The 16,339-nt window shown below is 43.1% G+C and overlaps 2 protein-coding genes across 8 annotated transcripts in view; one reads left to right on the top strand and one right to left on the bottom strand.

The window, feature by feature from the left end:
• The first annotated feature begins 11 nt into the window (after window positions 1-11).
• On the top strand, window positions 12-7,399 carry LOC105558304 (neprilysin-like). Of its 2 annotated transcripts, XM_012005899.1 has the most exons (18): window positions 13-1,300; window positions 1,521-1,678; window positions 1,764-1,925; window positions 2,086-2,169; window positions 2,288-2,499; window positions 2,746-3,381; window positions 3,448-3,540; window positions 3,633-3,774; window positions 3,840-3,969; window positions 4,720-4,810; window positions 4,909-5,085; window positions 5,155-5,258; window positions 5,351-5,409; window positions 5,504-5,555; window positions 6,019-6,086; window positions 6,479-6,615; window positions 6,721-6,888; window positions 6,997-7,399. In XM_012005899.1, exons 1-18 carry the CDS (start codon window positions 1,281-1,283, stop codon window positions 7,168-7,170), a joined length of 2,667 nt encoding a protein of 888 aa, XP_011861289.1. In that variant the 5' UTR covers window positions 13-1,280; the 3' UTR covers window positions 7,171-7,399. The 2 variants fall into 2 exon arrangements, with proteins under 2 accessions (XP_011861288.1, XP_011861289.1); XM_012005898.1 differs by having other exon boundaries at window positions 12-1,300; window positions 6,721-7,399.
• A 200-nt stretch (window positions 7,400-7,599) lies between these two features.
• LOC105558305 (organic cation transporter protein) overlaps window positions 7,600-16,339 on the bottom strand; it is a 23,088-nt gene continuing 14,348 nt past the window's right edge. For 2 of the 6 annotated variants that reach the window (XM_012005901.1, XM_012005903.1), the window contains exons 2-10: window positions 10,602-11,163; window positions 10,248-10,497; window positions 9,823-10,081; window positions 9,548-9,716; window positions 9,223-9,456; window positions 8,914-9,128; window positions 8,579-8,760; window positions 8,319-8,455; window positions 7,600-8,224 (exon numbers count right to left, since the gene is read on the bottom strand). In XM_012005901.1, coding sequence (XP_011861291.1) covers window positions 8,101-8,224; window positions 8,319-8,455; window positions 8,579-8,760; window positions 8,914-9,128; window positions 9,223-9,456; window positions 9,548-9,716; window positions 9,823-10,081; window positions 10,248-10,497; window positions 10,602-10,744 — 1,713 coding nt within the window. In that variant the 5' untranslated portion in view covers window positions 10,745-11,163 and the 3' untranslated portion in view covers window positions 7,600-8,100. Of the gene's footprint in view, window positions 8,225-8,314; window positions 8,456-8,578; window positions 8,761-8,913; window positions 9,129-9,222; window positions 9,457-9,547; window positions 9,717-9,822; window positions 10,082-10,247; window positions 10,498-10,601; window positions 11,723-13,365; window positions 13,554-14,027; window positions 14,133-16,339 lie in introns of those variants that run through there. The other 4 variants (XM_012005904.1, XM_012005905.1, XM_012005900.1 and 1 more) reach the window with 4 other exon arrangements.

Below are 16,339 nucleotides of genomic sequence, written 5' to 3'. Positions count from 1 at the left end.
AGAACCGATAAATAATTGTTTATAGATTCCACTGCATCAGTGCCGGTTTTAACAACATTGGCGCCCTGAGCAAGATTATCGTGGCGCCCATTCAAATTCAAGGGCTCGAAATTCTTGTGAAAGAAAAGACAGGGTAATAATATCGAACGACGAACCCCATTTTGTTTTTATATTTTAGGGAATCTCTCTCAAACTAGGTGAAACCAGGCAGCGGCGCCCCTACAGATTTGACGCCCTGGGCGACCGCCCAACCGCGCCCCGCCCTAAGGCCGGTACTGCATTGCATAGAACTATGTAAAAAATACCGAAATATGTTCGGAACTACGCGAGAACAATTTATGCAAAGCCAGAACTCCGTCATTTCGGACAGCAAATAATCTCTATCTGCCTTAAAGACAGTTGTCGGGCAGTATTAATTTTTAAAGAAATTATTTATCGATTCCACTGTATAGAAGTGTGTAAAAAATACTGAAATAAATTCGGAACTACGCGCGAACTATTTGAATAAAGCCAGAACTCCGTCATTTCGGACAGCAAATCTTCCCTATCTGCCTTAGACATTTTTCGGCCAGTATTAATTTTTTAAAAATTATTTATCGGTTCTACTGCATAGAACTCTGATAGAAAACGCTTATATATGTTCGGAACTATGCGAGAACTATTTGTAGAAAGTCAGAACTCTGTTATTTCGGACAGCAAAATCACCAAAAATTTTTTAAATTACAAAAACAATGTTTTTTCGCCAGAACTCTTTCTAGAACTATTGCAGAACTCTCATGCGATAAAAATCCTAGCAGAAATAATTGGGAAATCATCCGGGGACAAAGTGATTTGCAGCGTGAGTTAGCAAATCAGTTTGCACTTTTCAATTTTTTTCACTTGCACTTTTCAATGGTCTTAAAAACCGGAACTATGTGTTTAATGTATCAGGAACTCTAGAACGATTAGAAAGGAAGTCAGAACTCTAAAAAATTAGTGATTTTCCACGAAATGAGATGCCAGCTTCACACACGCGTAACATCGTGTTCCTTAAATCTGAATTAGAATGACATTCATTATCGCAGATGCGATTTGATTAAAATAAATCGGGAGAACGGAAGACAAATCTCTGACCTTCGGCTCTATCAATGCGATATGGTAACATTGTGGGATCCTTCCGCAAATAGTGATGTATAAAAGAGCTGTGCGAAAAATAATTTTACATTGTGGCGAAGAGCACAAGTATACATTAACCGCATAGCGCAACTAAAGCTTATATCAGCCGCAGATTGTTTGCGAGAATGAGACGGTTCATCCTACTGTAAGTAACTCATGAGAATTATTTTAAAATGTAGTCATAAGCGGTTGGACGACCCCTAACTTTGCTTTTTGACAAACAAACTTGCCTTAATCGACTATAATTCAGAAATGGTAAAGCCTAAACGATCCATTTTCATCGATAATTAAGAATGATCTTTTCGTTATTTATCATTTCTTGTGTAGTAAATTATACTCATTTCATATTGAACTGTACTGTGCAGCGCCTTCATCGGCGTTTTTCTAATGAAAAATGCTGCACCGTCGAAAAAGATTCATCCTTCACGTCTGGAATGGTTGTTTGGCTTAAATCGTAAACAAGATGAAAAGAAGGAAGAAAATAAGCCGACCGTGTGCCAATCTCAGGAGTGCAAAAAAATAGGTATTTATTAAATGACAGTAGTTGCAATTATAATTCAATTAACAGCCAGTGTTACGATTTTACTCATCTGTTTTTATTCCGCCAGCTCAGATAATATCGGAGAGCATGGACAAAACTGTGGATCCGTGTGACGACTTTTACGAGTATGCCTGTGGAAGATGGTCGGAGCATAATCCCCCACCGAAGGGCATGGATTCCTGGAGTATGTTTGAAAGATCGCAAATAAATGTCAAGAAGCAAATAAAAGGTAAACGCCAATCCAACTCAAACTTTAATCTGAAACTTGTGTATAACGTTAGGGTAAGTCAGACAAGTGTGCCACGTAATTGTGGTTGGAGTGAAAGAAAATTCAAAATATAATCAAATAATTATCAAGTAATCCCCGGATAACCAGTGATATTTCGCAGAAATTTTTGACGAGGGTCCTCAAGCCAGTGATCTTTTGGCGGTGAAGCTCGCGAAAAAGTGGTACAAGGTATGCATGGATACAGGTAAGTACATATGATTCTCGGGTAATTGGAAAATGCTGTGCAAAGGTTATAATATTTATTATTTTTACACACAATCGCGTTTCACGATATGATTTGTCGATTCACGAAATGCTTCTAGATGGAATCGAGAGGCAAGGACTCGAACCGGTTGTTTTTACTTTATCTCGGATAGGCGGCTGGCCGTTGATAATGGAACTGGACGAGTGGAATGAGCAAGAATATAGCTGGCAAAAAGTGGATGATCAATATGTGCGCTTGATAGGCAGGAATGCTTTTCACGACGTGCGCGTATTCAAATATGGTTTGAACGAGACTCGGAAAGTAGTGCATGTATTTATCACGACACAAGTTTTAAGTAAAACTATTTGCTTGCATTGACATTACGCTCAAATCTGAATCCAAAAGTGTACAGGCAAGATGTAATTGGCGTCTCTATATTTTCACAGTATTCACGTTGTGCATTTTAAAGGGTCCATTTTGTGCGCTATTTCTTTGCGTTACACATAAACGTACAAAATTTATATTCGTTTCAACCTTCCACTAGTAACTCTCTTTAATTTAAGTTGTCGTTGCTAGATTGACATTCCTCATCTACCTCCGGGTTCATCCGTACTTTGGAGTGCGAGTGACATGGAAGAGGAAGAAGACGAAAGCGATGAGGACCTCAGCGACGAAGAGAAGCAAAGCGAGCAAAAAGATAGTCAAGAACCTGGAAGTGAAGACGAAAGTGATAATAATAGCAACGACGATGACGCTGAAGATGATGATGAATATGACGGTAACCATACAAATGAAGAAAACAACCATAAGAAGAAGAAAGGCGGTATGAAAAAGACTGGCAAGTTGGTGAAGAAGAAAAAATGGGGACATAGTAGAAAGAGTAGTACGCATATAAAGAAATACGAGAGCCATAAGACGCAGAAAGAGAGAATGAAGAAATGGGGTACAGTTGCTCGTGAAAAATTGCGAATGCTGAAGACGAAAAGCGTGAAGCGAAAACGCATGGAGAGATTAAAGAGAACTTTAGAATCTACAACACCGCAGATCAGCACAGAAGAAACGATAGATGAAGATGACCAACTGAAGCGATATGCTGAGTACATCTCGAAAGTAGCTCGCGCCATAGCTAAAACAGGAGGCTTAGAAGTTTCGGAAAAACGTATGGATAAAGATATTCAAGACATGATTAAATTTCACATAAAATTAGTTGACGTGAGTGTTGCGTTACCTTGAAAGAGGCAGCGAGAAGAAGAATATACTCGAATAACAATGTTTCAGATTACTACGGATTTCAGTGATGACGAGGAGATGACGCTTAATGATTTCCAACAATGGTATGATAAAAAGAAACCTGATACTCCCAATAGCGCAGTAAGTCGTTCTCTAATTTATTAATTTAATCAATTATTAATTAACCATTTAATTCGTTAATAGTAACTGAATTAATGATTAACGCAACGCAGATTAACTGGTTGTACAAAATTGGGGAATTATTTGACGAGGCACACGTACCTGTAGATGGCGATTTAGATCTGGAAATTGGTTCACCAGGTTACTTCAAGGATCTTATCGCTTTGCTAGATAAGACGTCGAGTCGAACGATCGGTAAATTTTGCAACAAGTACAGCGGTAACAAAGAAATATCTTCGATAGACACGCTTATGTTTCAGTGAACTATGTACATTGGAACTTCTTAAGTAGAATAATAAAAAGTACGACAGATGATATGAAAAAATTATACAATGAGTGGCAAGGAAAAAAGGAGCAGGAAGATAAAAAGGTTCCTCGAGTTTTAGCGAGGTGCGACGAAAGCTCTTATATCTTTGAAAATAGTTTCTTAATTATCAACGTACCCATATGGCACAGAAAGTTACAATAATGTTGCTGAAACGTTGCAATGCTGAATGTTGAAGTATAAATATCTTTTCTACGTTGAATCTAGGTTAATGTTTGTACATTGATTCGTTATCTTGCTGCAACGTTAAAACAATCTTGAACAAATCACAATTTTTTGACACTCAAATAGACACTTAAAAATGTATAATTATGAAATGTATGTGTATATAACATATATATAATATTCTTGCAACGGTCAGAAATTTTCTGAGCTAAGATCGGATTATTATTTTAATGCAATAATTAAACTTCAGCACTTTCAACAGTTGTAAAAAGTATTCTACTAAACACGGCCAATATTAACTCCATATAATTTAACAATATTTTCTGTATTTTGAATTGTAACGTTTACAAGACATTACAATTCAGCGGACATTAGACGTTTTTGCAATATCTCTTCAACGTTGAGTCTACATTTCGTAACATTGGTACAATATTGCAATGTTGTAATGGAACGTTTCTGAGATGTTGATTCAACATTTGTGTGCTGTATGGGGTAGTCATTTGCTCTTCAACTAGAAATATAATTCTTTTTTTATTACAGCGTATTTTTACGTCACATTCTCAGTCTTAACATAGTCTTAGCCCGAGTATAAGAATTGAGTTATTTTTAGATTATATCAACATCAAAATGATCATGAATTGTTGCCACAGATCGTTCAAGTGCATAGAGGAAGCTGAGATGAGCGACATTGTAGCGTACGAGTATGTGAGAAATCACTTCTCTGATTATATCACAGCGACCGTAAGCACTTTGTGTTGATTATTAAGTTATATTTTGTCCGCCGTTTATAACATTCTCCTATCTGCGTTCAGTTGGATCACTTATTTGTATAATTATAGGCATCGGACATGATGGACGATATACAAAAGGAAGTCGAGTATCAAATTAAAGAATCAGACTGGATGGATGAGGACACTAAGGATTTTATTTTAGCGAAATTAGTGAATATGAACAAATTCATCGGATATCCAGATTGGTATAGAAATAATACTATCGTCAAACGATACTTTCAAGGAGTAAGTTTCTCAAAATTTCTTTTTTGCCGCCACAGAGCGGCTGTTTTATTTAATTCTGTTCTGTTAAAGCTCGTTATCGGCCATTCGTATTACGAGAATACGCTCAGCTACAACAGATACAGCAAGTGGAAAAGCTTACGAAAGTTATTGAAGAAAACTGAGGATGACGCCGCGTAAGATAATGCATTCGTATTTATTCTGATGCAATTGCAGCTTAATTGTTTTATTTGCAAAATAAACTCATATCACAAATTCCATGTTGCAGAAAGACGATGAGCCCCATAATAGTAAATGCTTTTTTCAATCCGAGCGCCAATTCCATACGTTTGTATCATGTCTTTTCCAGCGGAATAAAATAGCTATACTAATTGACAACCATTCATGTCGTTATTGTCGTTATTCTCTTGTTCAATTATAGAGCTCTCAGCGGCGGATTTCCAGAGTCCGTTGTTCGCTTATGATCGACCACAGTAAGTGAATTTCGATGACATTATCAACGTGACAAGCGTAGCGATGATCAAACTTACATTTCTAAAAATGTCATTATTTTCTAGTCTCCTGGTTTCTGCTGCAAATGTCCCTGTGCAATGACGTCAGAAGCGAGAAATGACACGCTGAGAATTTTTGCGTTATATTTTATCATATAATTGTTCAGAAACATTCCTGTTCTTTCGATAATTAATATCCTATCGGCTTCGTGTCGCATTCATTTTACAGCTGGTTATTAACTGTCGAGGGGAAAGAACAGTTTTTCGGACAATTTTACAAGCGTTCTAAAGCGGTCCAAAGTGTTTCTTCATTTAAATATCTGTTCATTTGAAAATATATAATGCAAGAATTCTCGGTGTGTAATTCCTGGCTTCTATCGTTAAACAAGGACATCGATAAAGACCAGGAGCCTTAATAAAATTATTAAATCACTTTCTATTTCAGAGTCATTAATTACGGTCTTATTGGATCAATTATGGGTCACGAAGTTAATCACGGATTCGATAATAGGGGTAACATTATGAAATAATATCTGCCATCAAATGTACATTATTATATTGGGTTACAGTTGTTGCCATAATATTGTCACGCCCGCGCACGTGGAACGGCGACGGCCGCGGCGATTTCACAAGTTTCACGCGCGCGCCCGCGTAAATAAGTGAGACCGAATAACTGGATAACAACGAGATATTTATTGAAGAGAAATACAATCCGCTCGTCACACGTTCAAAGACGACGCAAGCCCGACGGAAAATGAATAGTCTTTTTTTAATACCGGACGTCGTCTAATCACGGGCGTGACAATATAATAATATCTATCATTTTATTCCAAAATGTGTCTTCTCGCAATCAGAAACCCTGGAAACATGCACAAAGTATAACAAGAACAAAAAATAATTTTTAGGCCACTTGTTTGATAAAAATGGCAATTTCGTGGAATGGTTGTCCGCAATGGCCGAAGCGTATGGCAAAAGGGCAGAATGTTTTGTCGAACAATTTAATAATTATCCCATCGACAAGACATCAAATTACAAAATAAAGGTGCGTTAACTATCCTGCATTTGATTTAGCAATTTCATTTGCATTACCCTTTTCTTCGTTTTTCAAAAACGATTGACCATATGTGCTTGTTGTCAAAAATTGCAGAACTACGGTAATCGGACGGCAGGAGAGAATATCGCGGACACGATGGGATTACAGGTAGCGTTTAAAGCGTATCGAAGGAGAGAAAGAGAATGCGGGAATCCGGATACTGTTTTGCCAGGCCATGAAAACCTCACTAACGATCAACTTTTCTTCCTATCCTTTGCTAACGTAAGTGTTATCTCAGATTGTGAATTACAGAGCTGTAATAATTTAATTACGAGCACGGTTGAAGGAAACATTTTGTGCCGTAACATGACGTGCGATACACGCTTGCAGCTGTGGTGCGAAACTGGGGAAGCAAATGGCACCGTAATGAAATTCGATGTACACAGTACTGGACGGTTGAGAATAATAGGAAGCGTTTCGAATTCACAAGACTTCGCCGAGGCTTACAATTGTCCGGTCGGCAGTGCAATGAATCCCGAGAAGAAATGCCACATCTGGAAGTGACTAACTATAGATTAAGCTTGCCAATACTTGGGGAAGATACACAACGATTGAGAAACTTTTTTTTCACGTATCAATGAATATACATAGCACACGAGATAAAAGATGTCGTAAAGAGATCGTTTCATTTTTCTTTCACAATTTTGAAATTCTTATCGCAATCTCACGTCGAGCAAAAAAAGATCATATTCGTGTACTCAGATGTATGAATGAAAAAAAATCATATTTGTGCACTCGGATCAATGAATGGAATGACGCATGTACGATATAAAAAAAAAGTGTGCTGTTGACTCTTTTAAATACTCCGAGTTTAAATTCACGTAATTCAAGACGTTTATTAGATGCTCTTCTCTGACGGGGAGACAATCGTTATCGACGCGCGATATTTAGTCAGCTGTCGACGGATCGAAGGAGATAAGCGGAGAGGAAGAGTACTAGCAAAAGTTTTTTATATTTATAAGTTACAATGTTTCATACTGTAGCCATTCTTTACAGAGGACGTTTAGCTGTTGAGTAGTGATATGTTTGTCGGCAGAATTCTTACAGTCTACGGGCTATCGCAACATATGATACCTAAATAAATGCAATGCCATCCTCAGCTATGTTCAAGATATTAAAACGCGAAATATACGTACGTTTCTTTTGGCGGGTGATTAGCTCTTTTTTTTCGTTTTAGTTCTGTATAAATAATTATTGTTCTGTATAAATAATTGTTTTGCGTTTCGAACCGACTCGATTGGGACACGCTCGACCAAGGACGAGCAGGTGTTAATCGATTGTAGATATTACAAGTTCAGACCGAAAGCATCGCGTTACGCCAAGTTCCCTGCAGGCGCGTGTACTGCACATGGCAGACATCTAAAGTACGGTCAGACGGGAATCGAATATGTATTTTGAGTGTAATACCGACACATGTTCCTTCGTGAATTAATGTCATCCGTTTTGCTTTTCATGCACGCCGTTCTGCTTCTCCTGCGCCTTCAGCGGTTTTATTATCTCTACGTCATTCAGTTGTTCGAGCATCAACTGTTGCTTCTTCTTCTTCTTCGACAATTTCCTAAAAAGCAAAAAAAACATTGTCCAAGGATGTATTATTTACGTACTCGAGACAAGCTGCTGAAAGAATTGACGTCAAAACGGGGAGGACTTACTTTCCAAAAAGCTCGCCGTCTTGAATCGATTCGGGAAGTTTTTTGTTCAATGTCTCCGGCAGAAGAAGAGACATCAGTCCAGCGACTAAGGCGCACGATCCGAATATTACGAGTGGCAACGGCATCCATACTTCTGACTGAAACGATTAGATAACATGCTAATTAGACGATTTCACGCAATCTATGACACATCGATACGCTTGCTTTGGGTGCCTCTGTGTCCCGAATACCGAGAGGAGAACATGACGAACATAACATACCAGATGATTGACATATGGCGCGATAACTCCGCCAATTCGAGCGAAAGTGGAACTCGCGCCTAGTCCGACGTTTCGAATAACGGTCGGAAATTGTTCGGCAGTAAACACGTAAATTGCACCGTAGGAGGAGGTAATGGCAAGTTTCCCTATCATTGCCAAACAGACGATTAACCACGGCATATCTGAAAAGAAATGAATCCGTTTAACTAAAATATCGCGTTTACGTTCAATTGTTCTTACGCAAATTGCACGTGTAGTTTTTACTCGGACACGCGCGCAAGGCAGAAAATTACGATGCCACGAATAATTGAGTAAAATCGTTAATTTAAACCTACCGGTAGGGACAAATAACGTGGCAAGCAGCGCCAGTCCGGACAGCATCATACAACCGCAAAGAATGATCTTCCTGCCCCAGCGGTTCAGGGTGAAAATTAGGAAAGTGTACGCTGGCACCTCTACCACTCCAGATATTACAAAATTAACGTAGTCGTTACCGCCAAGGTTGGACGCGTGCCAGGACAGCCCGTAGTACGTGCCGCTGTTTACGAGCCTGCGCGAGAACGAGAAAATCAAAATTAGCGCACGGCTATCGAGCGTAAGAATGCGAAGTGCACGAAATAGCTGACGCGAAATCGTCGTCGTACCAATTGAAAAATAAAAGAATGCTCTTCCGTCTCAAATTCGGATAACGGAACAGGTCGAAGAGCGAGGGCTTCCTCGCGTCGGGCATGCTATCCTCGCTGTTATTATTAAGAAGCGTATCCAGAGCCTCGCTCGGCATCTCCACGCCGTTTTCCAGAGAGGCACGTTGCAGCAGATCCTTCGCTTCCTGAAGGCGGCCTTTCGTCAGGAGCCATCGCGCCGACTCGGGAATGAACCTGCCGGGAACGAATCGCGACTTGGTTAATTACGATGCCGACCTCGAGACTGCTTGTACACTACTTGGAGTACGTCTACTCTATGCCGTACCACCAGTAAAGCAGAAACGCGATGCTCGGCACCGTGATGGCTACTTGCAGCATTCTCCAGTCAGTAATAAAATACGCGAAGGCGGCGGTGAGTATGTATCCAGTAGTGAAAAATAATTGGCAGCCGACACCGGCTACCAACCGCTTTTTCGGCCCGACCATCTCCAGAGCTGAAAGAGACGAACGATTACATTTATACGCCGCCTAACGACTCAGTTGGAGCTTCCTTAAAAGCTTCCGCAATATATTATGAGTGATAATTGAAAATTCAGTTACCTATGACATACGCTACTAAGAACACCCCACTGGTGGTTGAGCCGACAATTAGCCTGAAGATTACGTAGGAAATAAACTCGGGCGCGACAGCGACTAGTACACCGCCGACCAGCTGTATGACTAAAGACAGGAAGAAAATTGGTCTACGACCATACTTATCGGACAAACCGCCGAATATCATCGAGCCAAGCATGACTCCTACCATGAACAACGAGTCCCCCGTCGCTCTCAGCCACGCCTTGTCGCAGACCAAGTCCCACTGCAAAGGGCAAAAGGGAAACGTTTATTCTTTCCGAGATTGGCTTCCCGTTTCTCCGGTCGTTTCCTACTCGACTCTCGTTCGTGCGACAAGTGACGAGGAAACGCGGTGAAGAAACGTTCGGGACTCGCCAAGGCGATACCGCTAAGCAATCGTTATTCCGTACCTCGGAAGTGGTTGTACTCTTGTACACGCTTCTGTCGTACACATACTGCGTGCACTTGCTGACGCCCGCCTCCTCAGTGCCGTTGCCAATCGCCTGCCCGACGATCGTGCCGTTCGCGAGGTCGACGATGTCACGGCTCATGCACTGGGACCACCCCTGGAACTCGTAGTCCCACGGGTAGCTTGCGTTCAGCGCTTCCTGGCTCAGGTGGAACGTGACGTTCTCCGCGTGCTCGTGTGGAAGTAGACACCTGGGGGGAGGGGAACGCAAACGAGTCTCTCTCAGTGTTTTTTTTTTTACCTCCTCGCGGTCCACCGTGTAATTATCGTCACGTATTCGCTACTCCAACCGTACCTCGAGTTCATTTTGGCACCGAGAAACACGCCGGCCAGCTTGTGAAAGGCGCACGATATCGCCGGAAGACAGAGCAGAAGGTAGACCCTGCGCTGATAGCGGCCGAACTCGCCCATGCGAAGGATAACGTCGTCGTACGCCATTTCGCACGGAGTTTGTCCTACGTTTCTGTATTTGCGATATTTCTCAGCGCTCGTGCGCTTAAGAAAAGGAGAGAGAGAGAAAGAGAGAAATAGAGAGCTTGTATTTTAAAACCTTAGTAAAAAGATATCCCTCTATTGGATTTCAATCGGTATACACGAATAACGGCTTCGTTCGCCAAGGACGATCAAGTTTAATAACACTTTATCGATGTTGACATCGTTATCTCGTGTCACGAGGTTTTTTTCGTTGCGGCATTCGGAGGTGGCTCTGAGAAACAGGCACGTGCAGCACGATTCGCGCTCATACGCGCTCCTGGAGGTATTCCTAGGGTTGATCCAGCGACAGCGGACACGGGCAAAACCGCTTATCGGGTCTTCGAACACATCCGGCGCTCCCTCAGGTCGGCTTCCGGGCCAAACTGAAAAAGAAATTAGGACGTAATACTTGTCCCCCTATCTCCCCCAAGGAAAAATGAAAAGTCAAGGTGGCGTCGATTCGATGCCGTATTGACCAAAATGTGACATAAATTTGGTCAATACGACATCAAATTGATGTCGTCTCGACTTTTCGTTTTCCTTGAGTCTTTATATTGAATTAGAGGAAGGTCCTCTGTTATGAGATAGGATTCTAATGTTAGACAGTATAAGGCTTTCAACGTTTAAATTCAATCGCAAATCTCTTTTCAATTCATTCATGGTGGAACCAGTAGATGATGCCGATTAATTTAGCAGAAACTCCGACTGTCTCATAATAGGGGATTTCCTTCTATTTATGTATTATCTTAGTTAGACCATTTTATGTTTTATAAAGACGCGATAAGCGTAATTAAGGCGCATGTGTAATTTTTTTTGCGTAACAGAAGTAAAAGTTAATTTAATTAGATTTAAAGATTGAGGTTTAAGAATCGCAAATTCGAAGTTGGAATTTAAAACTGGATTTGGACCAGTGATTAAGTTTCACAGGTTTTATATTATCCGTTTCTATCTTTTCTTTTGCATTTCGTAATTTTATTTCGACTTTAATATTTTACAGTTTAAAAACTTACAATTACATGTTTGAAAGATTTAAAAAATCTTGATATACCTTTTAAAGACATAAAGATATTTCATAAATTTCAAAGATTTGCATAATCAGTTGTGTCGGCGTTTACGTTAAAAGTTTGGAAAATACTGTAAAAGACAACGGTGAAATCGCAGATTGGAAACCGCCTTGAGCCGAAAGGCAAGGTTTATCGCGAATAAATAAATAAATAATGTTATAGCTCCCCGAGGTCACGTTTTCAATTGCCCCGCGATTGATCTTTCGGACTCGTCGTAATTTTCTGTAATAAGTCATCCGTCATGAAATACTACTAATTTGCCGTGCTCGTGCACGAGAGCGGTTGCGCGGACATAATGTTGTTCATAACATTGTTCACGCATCGCGCGCAAATTGCGTAACGATATGCAAAAGAGTTAGAGATAGAGAGAGAAAGGGAGAGGAGGTTTGACAAGTCGCGCGGTTCAACACCGAGCCCGACCGAACGCCTACGGTGCGTAGCGCTTTTAACGCGCCCGGGAGCCGTTCAAACTAATTAAACGATTCGCGCGGATCGTCATTGATGCAATTGATACAATTGTCTTTGAATAAGGACTCGAGAGAAGAAGACGGCAAACGGATCAATTATTGGCCGCGATCGATCGCGCTTATTACACCTTCAATTTTTCTTCCCTTTTTCAGATCCGCTTGTCGAATTACTCGCGCCACAAACTCCTCCGCAAAAGTACTTTTCTACGACACGCACGAATCGCATTTCTCTCCTAGGTTTATAAACGTATGATTCCGCAGCACAGATAGAAAAAAAATCAGTATCATAATTAGTATAATAATTTCGTCATAAATTATTATCACACAAGTAACAAATATCATCGATAAGTATGTCTGCTAATTCTCGATATTAGATTCTCCCTTTCCTGAAGCTCGAATACGTCGGATTTAATATTCCAAGCTCTTCGAACGTGCAGTAACACCAGCCTAAAGCTTACTCTGGGAAAAATTTTGACCGTTTTTTGATGTAGTTAAGCAACTTAACATTTCGGTTATTGCCACTTAAGTGAAAATTATCTTTGCGTTACTGAATATCGACAGAACTAATTGAGAGAACTGATTAGTATTACTTTAATATCCTGGATATAGATAGAACAGCTAATTGTGATTTTTAGTTACGCGTGATAAAATTCGCAAAAGGTTTGAGTTGCGAACAATCTAAATAATTCGATTACTAATTGTGGGCCTCGAAATGGGTTGTAACTGATTTTTTTTCCCCAGAGTAATATTATATTTGTCGTACGGCAAATTTTGTAGCGTGTCGATTAGCTGTAGAATAAAAAAAGTTGTCGAGTCTCCAAAAATCTCCTATTCCGCAGCCAATCGACACGCTTGAAATCGTACGACAAATGTAACACTAGTCTAACGGCGCGGCAACAGTCGAGCGCAATATTTCGAGCCCCGCGTCTCTTTCGACCAAATGCTAAGTCGCGATATCGCACGAGTCAAGCGCGCCAAGTGTCGCCCGTATATCGCACATACATGCATAATTCACGATATTCGCACGTTTATTACTAATTCTACGGCACCATACCGATCCGAACAATCGGCGACTCGTTTGCGAGCGGGATAACTTTTCTCGCGAAATGCAAAACGGGCAAGGCGCGTGTTCGCGCGGCAAGCACGCAGAAGGTCCGCACTTGGTCGACGGAGCGCTACCCCACACGTATCAAGGACGGACGGAAACTGGCCACATGCTTCAAGCCGGCGCGGCATGGTCCGGTCAGTCCGGCGTGGCTTGCCGCGGCGAGACTCGGCTCGGCTCGGCTCAGCTCGGCTCGGCTCGGCTAGGCTCGGCTCGACCCGACTCGACCCGACTCGACGCGACACGACTCGATTGCGATTCGGCTCGCCGGGCTCGCCCGAGGGACTCCCCCGGTCCGCGTTTCAGCGCGGTGCGGCGGCTAGATTCGGTTTGGTGCACTCGGTGCGCCTCGGATACTCCAGAACGATACGCCTCTTGCTTCCTTTTTATTTCTTCCTCTCTCGTTCCGTCTCGCTTCTCCCTCTGGACGGAGGCGGATCTCGATTTGTCAAAATCGGACGTGGCCCGACGCATTCCCCTCCGCGTCGTTGCCGGCGGCAGCGAGTCTCCACCGGGGCGAAAAAAACAAACTGATGCGAAATAAAAAAGGAGGAGGAGAACGAGACCGGGCGGCGCGCTCTCTTTCTCTCTCTCAGGTCAATCACACTCACTCGAAATCGTACGATGTCCCCCTCACGAGAGAATCGGAAGGTCCGCGCGAAAACTGATCTCCGGTCTGGTCTGTCGCGCGTGCCGCCGTGTCGCACGCTATGTAACGCCCGTCGCGGCGTACTTACTCCTTATAAGCCCGTTCCCGCGCCCGTCTGTTTTCGTCGCGCGCGCGCGGCTAATGAGCCGCGCGGGCCGATCACCGGAATTAATGCTGTCTGTACTCGGGCTATTCTTCCGTGTTTTCGACCGTGTCCTCCGCGAAGACGGAGGATTAATCACTCACGCCGCGCGCGCGCACGTGAACGCGCCGCGCCGCTAGGCGGGACGGGCCTATTTTGGACGATGTGAGAGATAAGGCCGGTGACTTGGGCTGGTATTAAGCCCGAGCTCATCTACAATGTGCTCTTTGCACTTAGAAACGTTCTATTCGGTAGCCAATAAATGCATTAAAATTTTTTTTTGCAAGTTAACAAATGGTAGCGATGGACAAAATCATGTAAAAACATAAGGTGTGATATAAATGTTGCGTATGTATCCAATTTTTGGGGCAGTGCTCATTGGCTCTTCCTGCATTCAACCGCAATGATTTGCAGCTTCAAGGTTTGGGGCAAATTTCTGATTGGTCACGAGCGCGCGTCCACGAGAATGTTACACCTGGCATCCTTGCGTCGTGGACAGAATAGTTGCGACACTTTTTTTAGTGAACTTAGGAACATGCATTTAGATTCAGGGTTGCGTTACAAAATCTTCTTCTCCGGGGAATATTTTACTCGATGGCCATTCCGAAACTATTTCGAGCGTTTTCAATCTATTTCTGAGGTAAAATTTTCCTCAGAGAGAAAACGCAAACCTGAATGTAAACGCGCGTTCCTAAACTCATTAAATAAAGTGTCGCAACCATTCGGTCCATCACTGTACAGTGCACAATCGTACGTTGTCCAAAATTTTTTTATGCGTTCTGACTTGCTTATACAAGATGGAATGTTTCGAGACGTAAAGGGCACATTGTAAATTGGACATCAGGCAATATTACATTTGTCGTGCGACAGTTTTCAAGCGCGTTGATTGGCCGCAGGATAGAAAAGTTGTCGAGCATCTAGAAATTTCGCGTTTTCACGTTTCGAGCTTGCGCGCCACGAGATCTGCGCCGGTCGTCGACGTCGCCGCTTTACGATCGGCAGGTTTTTCGCGCGCGATAATTCACAGATCGCGCGAGTGAGATACGATCGAACGATATATTGTAAACCTAGGCGAAATATATGAGAGACAGCGACTTGTTTGAGCAATAGAGATACTAGGTTTTTTTCTTCGATAAGATTACGTTATCGCGAGGACTTGGTAGATGCACAAAGCAATCCTGATTGTGCTATACATATATTCGAGCCCCCCTCGCGGATCTCGCGTCTCGAGTCGCGTGACGCGCGTTTATTGAAATATCTTTCAACGAGCGTGAATTCTCCCGCGAAAGGAGATACGGGCGGGATACCGTGCCGCATGCCATTCCGCTGCAGCGCCTCCGGTTCGCGCGTTGCGAAATTCACGAAGGACGCGTTCACGGATCGGCGGCGCGAGACGCGCGACTCGATTAATTAAGCCACTCTAATCTCGCGCGCTCCAAATTTGGTCGTCGCCTCCGTACCTCGGGCATCTCGCGCTTGGGGAAGATCTCGGTCTCGGGAGCAGGGGAGGGAGCTCTCCTCCTCCGTATGCCGAATAAAAATTCCGATGCAGGTCGCGGCCCGCCCGGGGGCTCCCCTCTCTTATCCTCCTCGCTCCCTCCGTTGCGCTCCTACCTCGGACACGAACGCGTGTACCCGAGTACGCATTAACGCGCCGACGAGCCCTCCCGGTGCACCCTCTTTTTTTCCACGGATATCAATTTATCGCGGGTAGAAAGGAGCGAGGCTTCGGGCTGGAACATAGGCGGCCGATTATTCGCACGCGACAGAAATGCCCGGCGGGGCACGGCACTCGGTAGCGATACCGGCCCAGACATTGGCCGCGCCGCTACCACCATCGTCGCCGCCACCGCCACCGCTATCGCCGTCGCCGTCGCCGTCACCGTGTCGGAGGCCCGACATCGTCGGCCCCAGTGCGAAACTCGAAGGCTATTTATAGTAGGGAGCGGCTTCTAGTTCCCACCGCGTGAAAAATCGCAACTGGTTTCTCTCGCAAGTGCGAATGGAACGAGAGAGAGACACAGAGACAGACAGACAGACAGAGAGGGGGGGGAGAGAGAGAGAGAGAGAGAGAGAGAGAGAGAGAGAGAGAGAGAGAGAGAGAGAGAGAGAGAGAGAGAGAGAGAGAGAGA

This window comes from Vollenhovia emeryi, unplaced genomic scaffold (assembly GCF_000949405.1).
Source record: "Vollenhovia emeryi isolate VEMERY1.0 unplaced genomic scaffold, V.emery_V1.0 DF939356.1, whole genome shotgun sequence".
Lineage (NCBI taxonomy): Eukaryota > Metazoa > Arthropoda > Insecta > Hymenoptera > Formicidae > Vollenhovia > Vollenhovia emeryi.
The sequence above is the reverse complement of the archived record's forward strand: the minus strand, read 5'-3'. Positions and strand labels throughout refer to the sequence as shown.

Bases quoted from the DNA above. Each gene is read 5' to 3' on its own strand.
- LOC105558304 (XM_012005898.1), top strand. From the start codon at position 1,281: ATGAGACGGTTCATCCTACT. The intron at 1,301-1,520 runs GTAAGTAACTCA...TGTACTGTGCAG, and splicing joins ATGAGACGGTTCATCCTACT to CGCCTTCATCGGCGTTTTTC. The intron at 4,811-4,908 runs GTAAGCACTTTG...GTATAATTATAG, and splicing joins CTGATTATATCACAGCGACC to GCATCGGACATGATGGACGA.